The sequence below is a fragment of the Panthera tigris genome, chromosome D3 (genome assembly GCF_018350195.1).
Source record: "Panthera tigris isolate Pti1 chromosome D3, P.tigris_Pti1_mat1.1, whole genome shotgun sequence".
NCBI classification, from domain to species: domain Eukaryota; kingdom Metazoa; phylum Chordata; class Mammalia; order Carnivora; family Felidae; genus Panthera; species Panthera tigris.
Genome location: NC_056671.1, coordinates 52,865,620 through 52,883,182, shown reverse-complemented (window position 1 = coordinate 52,883,182; position 17,563 = coordinate 52,865,620). Strand labels below are relative to the sequence as shown.

At 38.2% G+C, this 17,563-nt stretch overlaps 1 protein-coding gene across 1 annotated transcript in view; it reads right to left on the bottom strand.

Annotated features, from left to right (window-relative positions):
* Positions 1-285: 285 nt before the first annotated feature.
* DSG1 (desmoglein 1) overlaps positions 286-17,563 on the bottom strand; it is a 59,045-nt gene continuing 41,767 nt past the window's right edge. Inside the window, exons 8-16 of the mRNA XM_042961569.1 lie at positions 17,087-17,221; positions 16,596-16,781; positions 13,796-14,055; positions 12,338-12,477; positions 8,862-9,209; positions 7,095-7,228; positions 6,692-6,764; positions 3,370-3,578; positions 286-1,378 (exon numbers count right to left, since the gene is read on the bottom strand). Of these exons, the coding sequence (XP_042817503.1) occupies positions 332-1,378; positions 3,370-3,578; positions 6,692-6,764; positions 7,095-7,228; positions 8,862-9,209; positions 12,338-12,477; positions 13,796-14,055; positions 16,596-16,781; positions 17,087-17,221 (2,532 nt within the window). The 3' untranslated portion in view covers positions 286-331. The remainder of the gene's footprint in view (positions 1,379-3,369; positions 3,579-6,691; positions 6,765-7,094; positions 7,229-8,861; positions 9,210-12,337; positions 12,478-13,795; positions 14,056-16,595; positions 16,782-17,086; positions 17,222-17,563) is intronic.

Here is a 17,563-nt window from a genome sequence, read left to right as displayed (position 1 = left end):
TAATTTATTCCATGTGCTGGAGATACATGACAGGCCACACAGAAGCAAAGAAGACCCTACAGGCCATATAGGCACAAAGAAGATGCTGTCTCAAGTTTTAGTTCACTGTCGCGATCCCATTAGTATTAATGTAAGAAAAAAGTTTACAAATGCTCAGGAGAGCTCTTGCCCAACAGCACTGTTTCCATCTATTTTTCCCATTGTGGTTTCTCACTTTGCTCCACGGTTTCTTAGCACCGAGTTGTGCATCACAAATCACATCGTTAGTTTTTTGGTGGTGGGAACTGGATCTGAATCACCATTACTGAGAACAAGTGTGCTGGGATCCTGGCTACTTCGTATATTGTACTGTACTGTATTTTGTGATTCGACTTCGGGCTGTACTAGGGGAGGCAGATCCAAGGGTCTGGCTAAAGTGATGGTCAGAGGAGCTCCTCACGTGGCCAATGGTGGCTGTCCCCCCCATGCTGCTACTCAGGCCCCCACCTCCTCCCAGGCTGCTCTGCCCAATGCCACTGCCACTTACTCCAGCTGCACTGCCAACCAGGCCACTGCCTCCACTTATCCCAGCGGGGCCACTAATTCCGCTTATGCCAGAGCCGGAAACAACCCTCTCTGTCACAATCACATTTTGGGCATTTGATAACTCAGGGTGTATACTTAGATTGCCCATCATGCCAGAAACCGGTCGGATGACCCTTTCTGTCACTACCACATTTGATGACTCTCTAGGATCAGGCATGGTCAAAGAGGTGGGTAGACTTGAACTTGGTGCTATTACCCTTTCTGTCACTATAACATTTGACCCATCTCTCAAGTCAGGCATCTCTAACATTCCATGCAGATCAGTGCCAGAGATTGGGCCAACCACCCTCTCGGTCACCACTACGTTTGCTGCATGTCGGTTATCATGAACATGGACAGAGGGCTTCAGAGTGCCAGAGGTGGTGTAAGATTCTGTCACAGTGACATTACCATAGCCCAGAGGATCAGGAATAGGCATAGGATGCTGTACACCAGGTCCTGAGGGGTAGGTGCTCTCAGAGATGACAGTTGTAGTGCCGAAATGTGGGGAGATGGGTGGGTGTCCACCAATGACGGGCTCTGTTCCCTGCTGAGGGCAGATCGGTTCGGTGCTCTCAGGTGGCCAAGAGGGATCAGGGTCTGGATATGGTTCAGCTTCTTTTCCCAGGCTGATATCTGCCAGCTTCTTAAATTTAGGCCCCAGTGTGTCCAAAAAGCTGTCGTCCACGTCTTCTCCGATGAAGCTACAACAGCCCACGGAGCCAGCAGGGGAACCTACACCTTCAATATCATATATGAGCAAACAGTCATTGGATGGGCGTCCTTCGTCTTCATCTGCATAAGCATATGCTTTCTGGATTTGCAGAGGGAAGAGAAAATGAAATTATGGATACATATTTAGCAATAATAGAAATCTTTATCCCTTTTTTTCTTCCAGGGCACTACCCAAAGAAGAATATATAAAACAAAATTCCAAGATGTTTTAAAAATCATTATATAATTGCTTGAAAGAATTTGGCTAGAAATTATTTTAGCTGTTATTCTGATAATACATTTCGACTTTTAAAATCATCGTAGGTGCACTTTAGATACAAAAGCACAAATAAAATATTGCATAAATTATTTTGTAACCAAGTTAGAAGAAGGTACTTAAAAGTCCTGAATTTGAAGTACACCAATCTTTTCCCTTGGTTTGTAGAAAAGAAGGTAGTTCATAGTTGTTTCAGGTTCATCCAGGACTGTGCTTTCCTTCCTTAATGGAGTGAATTTGGAGGTTCAGTGAAGATTTATTTGAATGTGGCTTTTTCAGCAAAACAACAGGAACATTTGACTCTGGCTCCATGCCATTTGGGGATTTAAAACTGAAGGTTTTTAGAAATCGGATCTCCTTCAATTCAAAGTGAAAGCCCACAGACATGTGCACCTTTATTTCATTTTTTATCATTTGTAATATTGGACCGCAAACTTTCAGGCTAAGTATCAGAAGTGCTTTTCTTAGCAAACCAAATCGTTGTGCCATTTCATTCAAAAATATTTTTTAGTCCTTACCATTTGCCAGACCCTCTATTAGGAACTTGGCAATACAGCAGTGAACAAAAACACTTGAAGTCTCTCTCTCATTAGGCTTACCTTGTACTAGGATGAGACAGACAACATATAAGGTATTTATCAGGAGGTGGTAAGTGCAGGGCCAAGGGATAGAGTGACAGAATAGCCAAGGGCAGCATCTCAGAAAATGATATTTGATCAGAGGTTAGAATAAAGCAGTGGGGGTAAATAAAGCACACAGTGTGTCCTGGGCAGGAGGAGTGGTAAGATGCACAAGTTTTGAGGCAGAAATATACTTTTCATGAAAATAACATTCATTTGTAGGGACATGGATAGGAAGTATTCCTGTGGGTTTCAACAACAGTTCTCTTATTATTATCTACTGCTATTTGAAAGGCTTTATCAGTGTTTTCTTTCAAGATATCAGCCACCCTCTAAGCCAATAGGAGAGTTAAAGAAAATATTTTAGGCCAGGATGTAGAAGGATGTAAATCTGTCAGAGATAAGACAGTTTCAGAGATAGGAAATCCCTAAAAGTTTAAGTAGTTACAGACAGTCTCTACCTGGGGATGGCAAAATTAATTCCTGCTTGTTCTTAGAATGTTATGCAAGGGTCTGTGGCTCTTGAACTCACACTTACTGAACGTTTACTATGTGCCTGGAACTGAGTTAGGTACTGGTAACATGATGTAGAGAACATATGGACAGGGCACTAAAAACTGTGGTAGACATATAAACATATTTTACCAATATAAATGGTATATTCTATAAGGTGTATACACAGAGCACTACAGAAATATAGATAAACATCAATTTTGTTTTAGACGTGAGGGTTAACAGTAAATACTTCAGAGAGGCAGTGTTATTTGAGTTGAGTCTTAAAAGATGAGTATGAGATAATGGATAAAATCATCCCACGAGGGGCACAGCGTAGGCAAAGGCATGGAGGGGAATAGACCAGTGTGAATGAGGCAAAGACATGTGGTATGTGGGATTGGTGGTAAGGAGTAATTGGAGATGAGGGAAGGGGTCAATTTATGAATAATCTTAATTGTCATGTTAAGGAGTTTGGACTTCATGCCTTGGACAAATGGAGCTGGGAGCCACTGGCTGTTTTTAAGGAGAGCAGTAAAGTGATCAGTTCAGAATTACGGAAATTTTATCCAGCAGCAGTATGATTGTCAGGCATAGACTAGAGGCTGGGAAACTGCTAGAGCCCTGCTGGGGACTAGTGGCAGCCTGGAGTAGAGCCGGGGGCACAGGATGGAAAGGAAGGCATGGGACTAAAGACCTTACCTGACAGAAGTAACTTTCCATGAAGTTCATATTCAGACCTCCTTCTCTACATTCTCTCATAGAATTTCTTCTTAATGTTCCAGAATATTCTTGACATATCTCAGGTACTCCTGGTGTTTTAACTCCTTCTGTTAGTTCAAATCCTGTTGTTCTTTCTCCTCCTCCTAGATCTTGCATTTCTCTGCCGCCATACTCATTTGTGTAAACCCCTAAAGGTTGTTGATAAAATCAAGCTTAATTTCTCTAGTGTCTTGTAGACTAAAAATTAATAACTTTCTATAATGTATGGTTTCTTCATTTAAATCAAATAAAGACAAAACATAAAGAGCTGTAACTATGATATTGAGTTCAAAATAATATTATTAATCAGTTTGTTAATTTGTTAATTGTTTGATGTTAACTATTTGTGGTAATTGTGTCGTGCTGGAAGTGGTGCATAGAGGTTATAAAAACATATGCTTTAGAGAGTTTGATTTCAAATTGAGGAAGTCTGGGGGGGAAATACCGAAATTCTAAAAGTTAAATAGTATAAGAATACTCCAACATGTTAGAAGCACAGGGTGTCCAGAAGAACGCCCAAGAACCACTGGCTTCAGAGGAGAGGCCATGGCTGAGGAAAGGTTTACTTGGAGAACCTTGGCTTTCACTTGGATATGATGGGTGGATAGAAGCTTGTTACAATATTCAAGGTAAGTTAGATAAAATCATGGGTCAGACTATAGAAGAGCCATGGAGAAGAGGGAAAGTGTTGACTGTGGGATAAATGCCTCATGGCTTTAATATTTTAAAGATCTTGATTTTAGGGACAGTGTGTTTTTTATACTTTTATGACTCTGGTGCCTCTCATTGTGCTTTGTTCTAGATTTGTGTAAAGGTTTATAGATGTAATGAAGGGATAAATGTGTAAGTAAATCCTGATAGACTGATGATTTGACAAGTCTTGAGAACAGAGTGGGTGTCAAGGATAGGGAGATAGAGGGATGCCTGGGTGACTCAGTCGACTGAGCTTCTGATTCGTGATTTCAGCTCCAGTCATGATCTTGTGGTTCATGGTTTCAAGCTCCACATCAGGCTCTGCACTGGCAGTGGGGACCCTGCTTGGGATCCTCTCTCTTCCTTTCTCTCTGCCCCTCCCTGGCCTGCATGTGTGCCCTGCCCCCCAAATAAATAAATAAACTTAAAAAAAAAAGAATAAAAAGATAGAAGAGTCAACCAGCTTCTGCTTTTGAGGTGAGGGGATGTTGGTGTCATTAACAAAAATGGAGACATTGGGAGGAGAGATAGGTTTAAAGGCTAGTGTGTCTAGTACTTTGGGTAAGGTACATTTCTACAAGCTGTGAGCATTCCTGTGCCTCTCCCGTTTTAAAGAGTTCAAAGTAGGGGGGCGCCTGGGTGGTTCAGTCAGTTAAGCGTCCAACTTCGGCTCAGGTCATGATCTCATGGTTCATGGGTTCGAGCCCCATGTCCAGCTCTGTCCTGATAGCTTGGAGCCTGGAGCCTGCTTTGGATTCCGTGTCTCCCTCTCCTCTCTGCCCCTCCCCAGTTCACACTCTGTTTCTCTCTCTCTCTTAAAAATAAATACACATTTGAAAAGAAAGAGAGTTCTAAGTAGGAAAGTAACGATAACAAGTTTGAAAAAGACTGAGAGGAAAAATAAGAGAATCACTAACTTTGTTTACTTTGAGAAAAGGCAAGATGGTACAAGTGTTTTCAAAGTTATGAAAAATTAAAAAAAAAAACCTTTGTTTTTACTAACATGGTAGCTATCCCTTTGCTGTAAAATTCTAATTGTTCCCTCATTTCTGCCTGTGAACTGGTCTACACCCCTGGTTTAAGGCGTGTCATAGTTATAATTTTGGTTAACGGTGTGCAAGGAAAAACTCCCATCACCTGTACACAGCCTCAGCTGAGAATGTGGAAAGATTCTGATGGTGTTTCATCCACTTACTTTCAGTTTAAGAAACCAGACAAGTCTTTTTAGGTCAACCTTTATGCTCATGCTGAGAATGGATGCAATTTTTTTCTTTGTCAAGATAGCGGCTAAGTCAGAGTAGTTTTGAATCATTCATGAATTGTGAAGGTAGATTTTAGCCTCAAGAAATGAGCACAGATCTATTTTAATTGGGTCATACATTGGGGAGTTTGGGTGGCTCAGTTGGTTAGGTGCCTGACCCTTGATTTCGGCTCTTGATTGAGGTCATGATTTCATGGTTCATGGGATTGAGCCTCACATCGAGCCCAGCGTTGAGCTCTGCACTGACAGCATGGAACCTGCTTGGGATTCTCTCTCTCCCTCTCTCCCTCTGCCCCTCCCCCACTTGTGCTCTCTTTCTCACTCTCAAAATAAATAAACTTAAAAACATTGGGTTGTATGTTAATTCTAATTAGTACAGTTGACCCTTCATGGGCTTGGAATGCAGATTTTTTTAATGAATAAGTTCAGTAATGTAAATGTATTATTTCTTTCTTATGATTTCTTAAAAACTATTTCTCTAGCTCACTTTATTGTAAGAATACAGTATTATATATATATTATATATATATATCCATATATATATATATATGGATATATATATATATATAATGCAAACTGTGTGTTAATTAACTGTTTATGCTAGCAGTAAGGCTTCTGGTCAGCAGCAGACTATTAGTAGTTAAGTTTTGGGGGAGCCAAAAGTTAATACTTGTATTTTTTTTTTTTTTTAATATTTTTTTCAACGTTTTTTATTTATTTTTGGGACAGAGAGAGACAGAGCATGAACGGGGGAGGGGCAGAGAGAGAGGGAGACACAGAATCGGAAACAGGCTCCAGGCTCCGAGCCATCAGCCCAGAGCCTGACGCGGGGCTCGAACTCACTGACCGCGAGATCGCGACCTGGCTGAAGTCGGACGCTTAACCGACTGCGCCACCCAGGCGCCCCAATACTTGTATTTTTGACTGCACAGGGGTCGACATCTCTAACGCTGTGTTGTTCAGGGGTCAACTGTAGTTTTTTGGACCTGGACCAAACTTGACTTGTGGCTACATTTCAGTTCTTCTCTCCTGTTTGTAGAGGTCCTAATAAAGTCGTCTCATAAGTGCTCTCTAATCATTGAGGAAGATTTTAAAAATTCAACATATAAAAATAATAATTACTATAGGCTTTTCCTTACCATTGAATCTGCAAATTAGTCATTTAAAAGTGAACGATAGAAATAATTTTAAATATTAATAAGATAATTGAGAACTGATATGGTATGCAAAGACAAAACAGAATTCCTTCTTACGTCATTTGAGCTGTTAAAATTAAAAAAACAAAACAAAACCCAAAAAACTTCTTACCTGAGGTGTCAATGCATTCAATCAGATTTCCATTACTAGGTAGTACCGGTGGTACACAGACAGTGGGTCCACTCTAAAAGACAAGAAACATTTCCCCATTTTAATGGCTCTTTTGCTTCTATCATTATACTTTGGGTTTGTTCTCAAGTTACCTCAGGTTCTAAAAGAACACTATTTATGAAACTTCTGAAATCCATTTAAAACCTGAACCTCATTTCGAAAGCCTTTCCTGGTTACTTCCATCTGATTTCGATGTACCTTTGATTTCTCTTCATTTTCCACATTGGCTGTCCCAGAGCGAAGAACAGCACCGACCACAAGTGATGGCCAGCGTCTTGGCTCCAGTGCATGAGGGTGAGTGTCGGTGACTGCCAAAGGCCATTTCTTACAAGTTAGCACTTACTATGGGAGGCGGCTGTGGTCCTTCTACTGCCCATGAGTGAATTGCTCCATCTGAACATTCGGGGACAGGCTCAAAGCCAGCGCCCCCACGAGGGGCGCCGCCGCAGTCACAACAGATCAACAAAAACGGGACCACTGATGGGGAAAGGATAGGAATATTGGAATCAGCCGCAGAGCCACATTAAAATAAAACAACTTGCTTTTTATGATTAAATTTGAACCTCTAATAGAATGGCACTTGATTTTAAAATTACTATGAAAGCTTCAGAAAACAAACTGATGGTCAGTTACCAAAATCGGTGCGAGCTTCAGTATTCTAGACTGTGATCAACTTTTTAATTTGTTATCTAGTATTCAAATTATAGATATTGTTACACCATGAAAACAGATGAGTCTTTTTGCTGTCATTACTCAGGAAAATATTAAAGGAGACAAAAAGGAGAGCTGCAGAGGACAGACAATGTGTTTGAGTCTTTGTGTTCCCTCCTCCATGCCTTTATTTTTTTCCTTTCACACATGCATGCTTTTTTTATTTCAGCAGTAAAATCTTACCCATGCTTCAAGTAATTATTCCCTAAAGACTTCCCCCACATGGAATTTTTTCTTGAATTTATTCACACACAAATAGAGAATATTATGCTACCTAACAAGGTCTTTCTGGTAATCATTTGGGTTTTCTTATTCATTTAAATAAGTTTCTAGCACGGAGTTTTTTATATAATATAATCTTGATAAATGATTTGGAATGAACGGATGGATGAAGTAAAGGCTATGTAAGTCGAAAATATGACAAAGGATGGAAAGAAACAATAAGCAAGGTAGAGAGGAAGGAACATAGTAAGGATAGTAATAAGGGGAGGGATAGTAAGAGAGGGGAAAAAGAAAGAAAGGAGGGAAAGAATCCTGTATATTTAGCTTTCTTGAAAATTTGCTGGGTTTAGAGATAGCTTTGTATCTAGGGGTATTTGGCCCCAAAGCCCATGCATAATTTTTAAATCTGTTACCAACTACACTACCCAAAGGTAATCAACAATATAAAAAACAAGCTCAAAGTGAAAGTCATCTATTACTTGCAGTAGAGATAAACAATGCCTGAGTAATTAAGTTACTTTTATAAAGTACCTAATTTTAGGGGTGCCTGGGTGGCTCAGTTGGTAAAGCGTCCGATTTCGACTTAGGTCATGATCTCACAATTCGTGAGTTCGAACCCCGTTGGGCTCTATGGGGACAGTTCAGAGCCTGGAGCCTGCTTTGGATTCTGTGTCTCCCTCATCTCTCTGCCCCTCCCCTGCTCATACTCTGTCTCTGTCTCTCTGTCTCTCAATAAATAAATAAAGAAGCATTATAAAATACTTAATTTTAAAGTTTTAAAATGTTGGTTAATAATTACTATGGCTAAAAAAGTGAAATTAGAGAATTAGCTCTTCTCATAAATTTTATGTTACATTCTGCAAGTTTGCTTTTTCCGTGTAGCCTTTTCTGATTGTTCGGATCTTTTCTGATTGTCGTCTTCACTCAAATAGCAGTCTGAACCTGCCTGTTATGGCACTTTCCCATTGCACTGAGATTGAATGCAAGGAACTTTTTGTCCTCCATTGCACTTTGACTTTCTTATCTTATTAACCCAACAGCAAACAGGCATTTCTTGATACGTGCACAAAATAAGAATTTGGAAAGTACCTTTCATCAAAGGATCAGAAAGCTTATCTCCTCCCCATAATTTCAGGGGAGGGGGATGCCTATGAATAAGATTGTTAAAAGTACTTACATCCTAGGACCAAGAATCCCATGATGAGTAGTCCAATGCCAGCAGGACCAAAATGGACATTATCTAAGAGATTTCTCTGGTAACCACCACCTGGTTGGTCATAGGTGTTGCCGTCTGTATTGGTACCACCGCCGTAATCAGTGGAAGTTTTGTCGGCTGTGTTAGTACTGGTGTCACCTCCGGTGTCACCTCCGGTGTCACCTCCAGTGGCACCTCCAGTGGCACTTCCACCGCCGTCATTTCCATTGCCTTCACTAGTGGTTCCCTGATTACTTTTATCATCATCTTCCCAGCCGGAACCGTCGAGGTTAATATTAATTGTTCCAGTACAAGTTCTTTGAAGAGTATCTGTAACAAGATTTAAAATGGAAGAAATATCTAATACACATACTGTAATAATTGTCGAACAACACAAAGCCATTTTTTGAATCAATAACTTATTTCAGTGTTTTTCTTCTCATCAATTCAGTAACTTCCCAAATCGTCTCTTGTTTGTGACTGAGTTTTTAAATAAGACAAAGATGAATATTTAAAACAAATTTTTTTTAAATGTTTACTTACTTTTGAGAGAGAGAAAGAGAGAAAGAGAGAGAGAGAGAGAGAGAGAGCTCGAGTAGGGGAGGGGCAGAGAGAGAGGGAGACACAGAATCTGAAGCAGGCTCCAGGCTCTGAGCTGTCAGCACAGACCCCCACATGGGGCAGGAATTCATGAGCTGTGAGATCACGACCTAAGCCAAAGTCGGACACTTAACTGACTGAGCCACCCAGGACAACCCGAGACCAAGGTGAATATTAGTGCTCTCCTGAAAAAACTGTCCCATACGTTGAGAAGCATAAACAATAAATGCCATGTTATGTATTTGCCAGTGGTGTGTGATAAGCCACAGTGGAGGCATTTTTAGACAATGTTTTACACACTTCTCGATATTTTAGACCTAGATTTTATTTGTTGTTTAATGGTCTTTCATTTTTTTTTTTTTTTAAGTTTTTATTTAAGTATTCTCTACACACCATGTGGGACTTGAACTCCTGAACATGAGATCATGACCTGAGCTGAAGTCAGATGCTTAACCGACTAAGTCACCTGGGCACTGTTGTATTATCTTTTAACCTTAATTATAATGCCTAAAATTTGTTACTTGTTTATGTTATATTGACAGATCATATGGCTCATTCCATTTTATATTTTTTTAATTTGCATTGTGAGAATTCTTCCATACGTCAATAAACTTTTCATTATATAGTTTTTTTATGGCTACATAATTTCACATCAAGTGGACCATAGTTTACCTACACATATTACCTGTTAATTATTATAGATAATGCTATAATTAACATCTCTGTACATTCAGACTTTTATAGTTAGGACTTCTAAGATTATTAAAATTAGGTAAACACATAGGAATGATTTTGTTTGAAGTCATTGTTTTTTATCTCTATGACAGAAATGTGAACTCTGTGTCAGACTTTGTTCATTGATATAACCCTAGAACCTGGCACAATGGCTGGCATTTCATCAGGATTCAATATATAGTTTTTGAATAAATGAAGAAACATAACAGAGACAAGTTTAAATTTAGTCTATCCAATATCAAAGCCCATGCCCTTTCAGCTCAGCTGTGCTGATTCTGCTATTGCTGTTGTTTTTGTTGTTATTTTTATCATTATCATTGCATACACTACTTATAAGTTTGCATTTTTTGAAGACAAAAGGAATGCTCTCTATTTTCCATAAGTCTAATAATTTCATAAGCAGAAGTTCCAGTTTCTTCATGTATCTAATTAAGCTTGATGTTGGCTGTCTGCAAAAGGAGTAAAGTAGCAATTGCTTAAGATAATTTCAGCACTGAATCAAAACAAGTTTTATCTATAGATTAAATCAGCATTTCTATTTGTAATGTATATTTTTAAAACCACATTTATTTTTGGTGTGCCTGAGTGGCTCAGTCAGTTAAGAATCTGACTCTTGGGGCGGTTGGGGGGGGGGGGCGGCAGCGTGCCTGGGTGGCTCAGTCGGTTGAGCGTCTGACTTTGGCTCAGGTCATGATCTCGCAGTCCTAGAGTTCTAGTCTCACAACAGGCTCTGTGCTGACAGCTCAGAGCCTGGAGCTTGCTTCGGATTCTGTGTCTCCCTCTCTCTTTCTGCCCCTCCCCCGCTTGTGCTCTCTCTCTCTCTCTCTCTCTCTCAAAAATAAATAAACATTAAAAAAGTTAAAAAAAAAAAAAAGAATCCAACTCTTGGTCTTGGCTCAGGTCATGATATCAAAGTTCGTGGGTTCCAGACCCATGTAGAGCTCTGCACTCACAGCACAGAGCCTGCTTGGAATTCTCTTTCTCTCTCTTTCCCTCTGCCCCTCCCCTGCTCCTGCTCTCTCTCTGTCTCTCTCTCTCTCAAAATAAATAAATAAAAAATTTTCTTAAAACTACATTTATTTTGACTAATTATGATAAAAAACCAGTATAATTTGGTAAATTTCTGAATTGTTGAAAGACTTTAAACTTATGGTTTCTTTTCAAAGTTTATTTATTTTAAGAGAGAGAGAGTGCACGCAACAGAGTGTACACAAACTCACAAGCAGGGGAGGGGCAGACAAAGGGGGAGAGAGAGAATCCCAAGCAGGCCCCAGGCTGTCATTGCTCAATCTCACAAACTATGAGATCATGACCTGAGCTGAGATCAAGAGGCAGACAGATGCTTAACCAACTGGGCCACCTTGTTGAATGACTTTAAAGACATGCTATTTCATTTGTTTTTAATCTGTAAAGCAAGTGGAAATTGTCAACCCCTGTCTAGGACAATCAAAAGAGACAAGAGAGAGAGAAAAGGGGAGAAATAGAAAGTCAAGAAGAGGAACTGAATTAGCAAATATTGCTTAGTGGAATTAGTCTCGGACTTCTCTCCTCTTGTGGCCAACCTAATTTTAATTCTGTTGGTTTGGCAAAGTAATATAAGCATGCTACTTCCAAATTGTTCACATGAAGTTGTATATCACCTTTCCAAAAAAATTATGTAAAGTCATGTCAACTTTTCTTTTGGACTAATTATTTGAAAGTAATTTAAGAATGCAAGTTAAAATTTTCATTTGAAATGAATAAGAACTAATATCTATTGAATGTCAGCACTTTTCTAAGTGCTTTACATGTTAATAATTCTTTTAATATCTCTAGATCCATAATGTTAGAGTCCCATTTTACAGAAGAAAAGACTGAGGAATAAATGGGTTAAGTAACTTCTTTAAAATCTTATTGCTACTAAGGGATGGTGAAAGATACCAATCCAGTCTCACTCCAGAGCTCATGGGCTTAGCCACTGAGTTACACTGTTTCTCATATTATTAAAAATTTGAATCTATAATAGCCAGTATGATTTTTCTGTTGGGAAAGGATTATTTCAAAATATAACAATTAAGATTTTAATATTTGAGTGTATATATAATTTCCTCTAGAAGGGAAAAAAAGTTAAGTTGATTTCTTACCATCTATAGATAGAATTGTTCCTTGGTATTTCCCCCCAAGCATTTTATATTGTTCCATGGTAACTGCATTTCTCAAAGTAATTATGCCTGTTCTTGAGTCAATATCAAGTAGGTTAGCAGGATTATTTCCCATTACATATCTGTATTTGAAGAAAACAGTACAAATTAATGTTAGCTATCTAAAAGAGAAACAGAGAGACAGAGATTTTGATTATAAAACACATATTTCAAGTCAGTAGTTATAACCCCTGGATATTATTTTCGATTATTAGAGACTTTATTTTTTATCAGGGAATTGCCGCCACATTCAGAAATAGAAAAGGTTTGGGGTGCCTGGGTGGCTCAGCTAGTTGAGCATCAAACTCTTGATTTTGGCTCGGGTCATGAACCCAGGGTGGTGTGAGATCAAGCCCCGAGTCAGGCTCCTTGCTGAGTGTGGAGCCTGTTTAAGATTCTCTCTCTCTCTCTCTCTCTCTCTCTCTCTCTCTCTCTCTCTCTCTCTCTCTCTCTCTTTTTCTTCCCCCCTGCTCTTCTCCCCCACTCTCTCTCTCTCTAAAAAATTTTTTTAAAAAATAAATAGGAAAGGTTTAAATTTAAGAAAAATAAATTGCTGGCAGCCATTTCTAATGGAATATCTCTTATGCCCACTTGGATGTCAGAATCATCTTTGATGCTCGAAGTCTCATTTTCATTTGGTTTTGGTAGCATCAGAACTATCCTGGAAGACCCAGATCCTGGAACTCCCTGGGCTGCTTCTAATTCTAAACTGTTCTCTTCTCTAAGAAGTTAAGTTACTTCTCCATCAGTTTGTGGTTTCATTCTCTCCCAATTTTTACTCCCCCTTCTCATATTCACAATGACTTTATAGGGCTTCTGTTGAATTTCCTTCTCATTTACATATTTGTTAAACATTGCTTAGATAACTGTCTCAGGCACTGTGAAACTCAAAGACTAGATGGGAGGGGATGGGGAGGGATGGTCCGCCCTCAATGAACTCACATCTGTGGAGTACAAAGAGAGTGTATCATTATTCAATGCTGATTATAAAATGAAGAGAGTAGCTGAAATGAGCTAACTAAATCTAATTGATTTCAGTCTGGGCAGATCTGCAATGGGAAAATCAGTCCATCAGATCTTCTGGGAGAATAACCATGATATGTGGTAATCAGCTAATTGGTCAATAAAATGCATAAACACAGAAATGTCAAACTTCCAATATTTTCCACATTTTACACCTTTACTTTTTTTACATCTTACATTTGCACAATTTTTTATGTTTTCTTAAGTTAAAAGCTCTAAATTAAACAACAATTCAGTAGTTGGTACTTTTCATGATTGAATGACGGCTTCAAAAATAGAGAAAAGTATTTTAATTTGGATACTTAAAATTTCTAAAGAGAACACACTGTATTTAAGTTCAATATATGGTAAAAGTTATTTGGAGAATATCAGTCTTACCTAACAGTTGTTGAAGCTACACCTGTGTCAAGGTCAGTAGCTATAAAGTCTCCCACTTTATAATTTTGTCCCATGTTGCTAGTCACTACATATGTCTTTGAACCTGGACGGAACACTGCGCCTTCAATTACATTTAACACAGTCACAGAGATGGCGGTTGCTGTGAGTTTGTATTGAGACATAACTGAATGATGAAATTCAGCTTTATTTCTGACACCAATACTAAGTTGCAGATTCTTCATATCTTCATAATCTAGGGGCTAGAAATGACAGAGTGAAATAGTTTTACTCTAAGAAGAAAACATTTTGGAAGAAAGGCAAATCCTTTGGTAATAGGCCAGAAAACTCTTACATCTCTTTCTTTAATTAAATATAAATACATATACATACATGCTCTATTCTTTCTTTAATTCAATACAAACACATGAAAATATAGCAAGAAAAAAATCCAATTGTCCTAGGTCCTTTGTCAAAACAGTTGGTAATATATGACATGAATTTTAATTATACATCAAGCAAATTAAAAACTTAAAATATATAGATGCATTTTGTCTTTTGTCTTTTGCATTTTGTAGCAAAAAGACAGTTTATGTTAGCTTCTATCATTTCATTTTTCTCAAAAAGTAGATCTAGGGGCACCTGGGTGGCTGAGTTGGTTAAGTGTTCAACTCTTGATTTCAGCTCAGGTCATGATCACATGGTTTGTGGAATTGAGCCCTGCGAACCCCACATGGGGCTCTGCTGTGACTTCACAGAGTCTGTTTGGGATTCTCTCTCCCCCTTTCTTTGCCTCTCTCCTTCTTATGCATACATACTCTCTCTCTCAAAAATAAACATTTTTTTTAAAGTAGCCTTATTTATTACAAAGTACGGACCAAATATATAGTGCATTCAATCATTTCACTTTTTACCCATAAAGTACTATTTAGAAGAAATTTTACTTCTGTAAATGTGACTTCTTTCAATAAGTCTAGTAATCAGAGTATAAAAATAATAAAAATCCTTATTTTCTTCAGTATATTCTGGAAAAAATTTATTTCATATTATAAAATAATCAAGTAGTCATTTTCATTATGAAAGTTGGTGTCAATTCACCACTTATGAAATTCACAAACAACTATGCATTATGCCCATAAGTTCCAAGTGTATTTTTCTAAATTTTCATGTGAGAGTATAGATGACCATCGATTCATACATCAAACTCTCCACTTAGTACATTTTTTTGAATTTGTTTAATGTTTATTTATTTTTGAGAGAGAGAGAGAGAGAGAGAGACAGAGAGAGAGAGAATGAGTGGGGGAGGGGCAGAGAGAGAGGGAGGCACAGAATCTGAAACAGGCTCCAGGTTCTGAGCTGTCAGCACAGCCTGACATGGGGCTCAAACTAGGGAACAGTGAGATCATGACTTAGGCTGAAGTGGGATGCTTAGCCAACTGAGCCACCCAGGCACCCCTCCATTTAGTACAATTTTTGATCCTTGCTATAATGTTGGCTTCATCTGTAATTCCAAGAAAGTCTATAATATCATGTATACATATATATTACACATAATTATAATAAAGGAATTAATATAGGATGTCATGCCTGGAAGAAAAATCAACATTATTCCTATTTTATGGATAGAGATATTGAAGATAAATAGACTAATTTTTAAAAGTAATGTAGTTATTTGGGATGAAAAAGATTAGGACTCATTTTCCCCAGTATGGAATCCTATATAGAACAGAGGAGACAATATGAACTTATAGCTAGAGAAACCTATGTTTGAATGTCAGCCGTACCACTTACTAGCTATCAGAACTCGAACAGGTTACATACTGTCTCTGAACCTCAGTGTATTTATCTGCAATATGGGCATATAACCTAATTTGCAGGGATGCTGTGAGGAATAAACTAAAACATCTGCATCCTACGTCAGGAAATAGAAGCTATAGGCATAGTGACACTTTATGAAGACATGAGATAAATGATCACACATTCTTATGGGGACAGAATTCTTAGAAGTCTGTTTCCCAGGACTATTCTGAAAGAAGGAAATAGTTTTAAAAATGACTATGTTTTGCCATAAAGAATGCATACAATCCATCTTCTAGCACAGGCTGAAACCTTCACTATCAGCTCCCCAGGAGTCACATTCTCTTTTTCTCACATCTTAGAGGAAATTCTACCTCTGGTACATGTGGTGGGTCATCAATGTAGGGGGGACATAGGAGAATTCTGTTGACTTGGACCAAATCTTTGTTGCTTGGACCAAATCTCTAGCATATTTGTGTTCGTAATAAGGCTTGGTCAGCAGCCACAGGGAGATGGGACTGTGATAATTCTATAATGACAGTAATTTAATTTTAATTTTATAAAAACACACTGGAGAACTAAACTTTTAATTACATGATAAATATTCTTAGTGCATATTAATTAATGTACATTATTGACACAGACACATTTTTAGAAGGCCATGTTCAATCTGCTTAAAAATATTCTTCAAAGGTCTGAAACTGAACCTTAAGGGTTACTCATACTTTGTTGTGAGTGTACAATAAGATTCATTTTTAGAATTCTCTTAATTTATATGATCTGTGAAGGCATAGTGTATTAATAGAAGAGACTGTCAAGTTCAAGTTTAATGCCTGGCTTCATAAAGTGATGTAAGCGGAAAAATGGTAAAAAAGCTCTATGTCATATATCATTTTAAAACACTGTATTTTATTCTTTTACTCAATTTTGTGAGATGTTAACATTTTAAGATTAACATTTTGAAAAAGACTAAAAAACTAAATTATTTAGGGTAATTATACCATACCTTAACAACCTTTAAAATTCCCACATTTGTTCTTTCATTCATTTCTATGTCAAACCAACCTCCTTCATTTCCAGAGATAAAGAAAATGACTGCTATCCAGTTAGCTGAGTACTCTTCGTCCAAGTCAATTACTCTAATCTGGGCCAAATTTGAATGCAGAGCATTTTCTTCAATACTAACAGAATACTGAAAGAAGAAGGAAAAAAAAATTTTAACACCAACTGTGTGAGCGAGAGAAGAACTATACCAGATTTTCAGAGAATGTTTATGGTCATTCATTATTTAGAAAAGAGATCTGTGTTTATAGTCTCATGCTTCGTTGTCCAAATACACATATTTTGCCCAGGTATTATGTACACAAACACAAGACAATGTACATGTTTGTTTACATTTGGGTTTTATGTGACTAAAACTATCACGTGTCCCTATGAATAGAATCATTTGAACAAATTTTAGAATTAAAGTTATTAATTCCAAGGACAAACACTTACTGAAGACTGTTCCAAGTACGGGATGTTATCATTAACGTCAAGGATTTTAATGTTGCATTCACACTCTGCTGACATGCCATCTGCCCCACCGTCTCGGTCTGAGCCTCTCACAGCAAGGGAATACTGGCTGTATTGCTAAAAGCACACATATCAAAACCCATTACAAAGCATATCACAGTTGATCTAGACAGTCCTGATTCTGCCTCATGCAAAGTTCTTTTAGAATGTTAGTTCAACGTAAATCTATGATTAAGACAGGGTAACAGAGAATATTGAAAATCCACAGATCTCAATGAATCAATATAGCAGTTGGTTCTTTCTTTCTTTCTTTCTTTCTTTCTTTCTTTCTTTCTTTCTTTCTTATCTTTGAGACAGAGAGAGACAGAGCATGAGCAGGGGAGGGGCAGAGAGAGAGGGAGACACAGAATCCAAAGCAGGCTCCAGGCTCTGAGCTGTCAGCACAGAGCCCGACGCGGG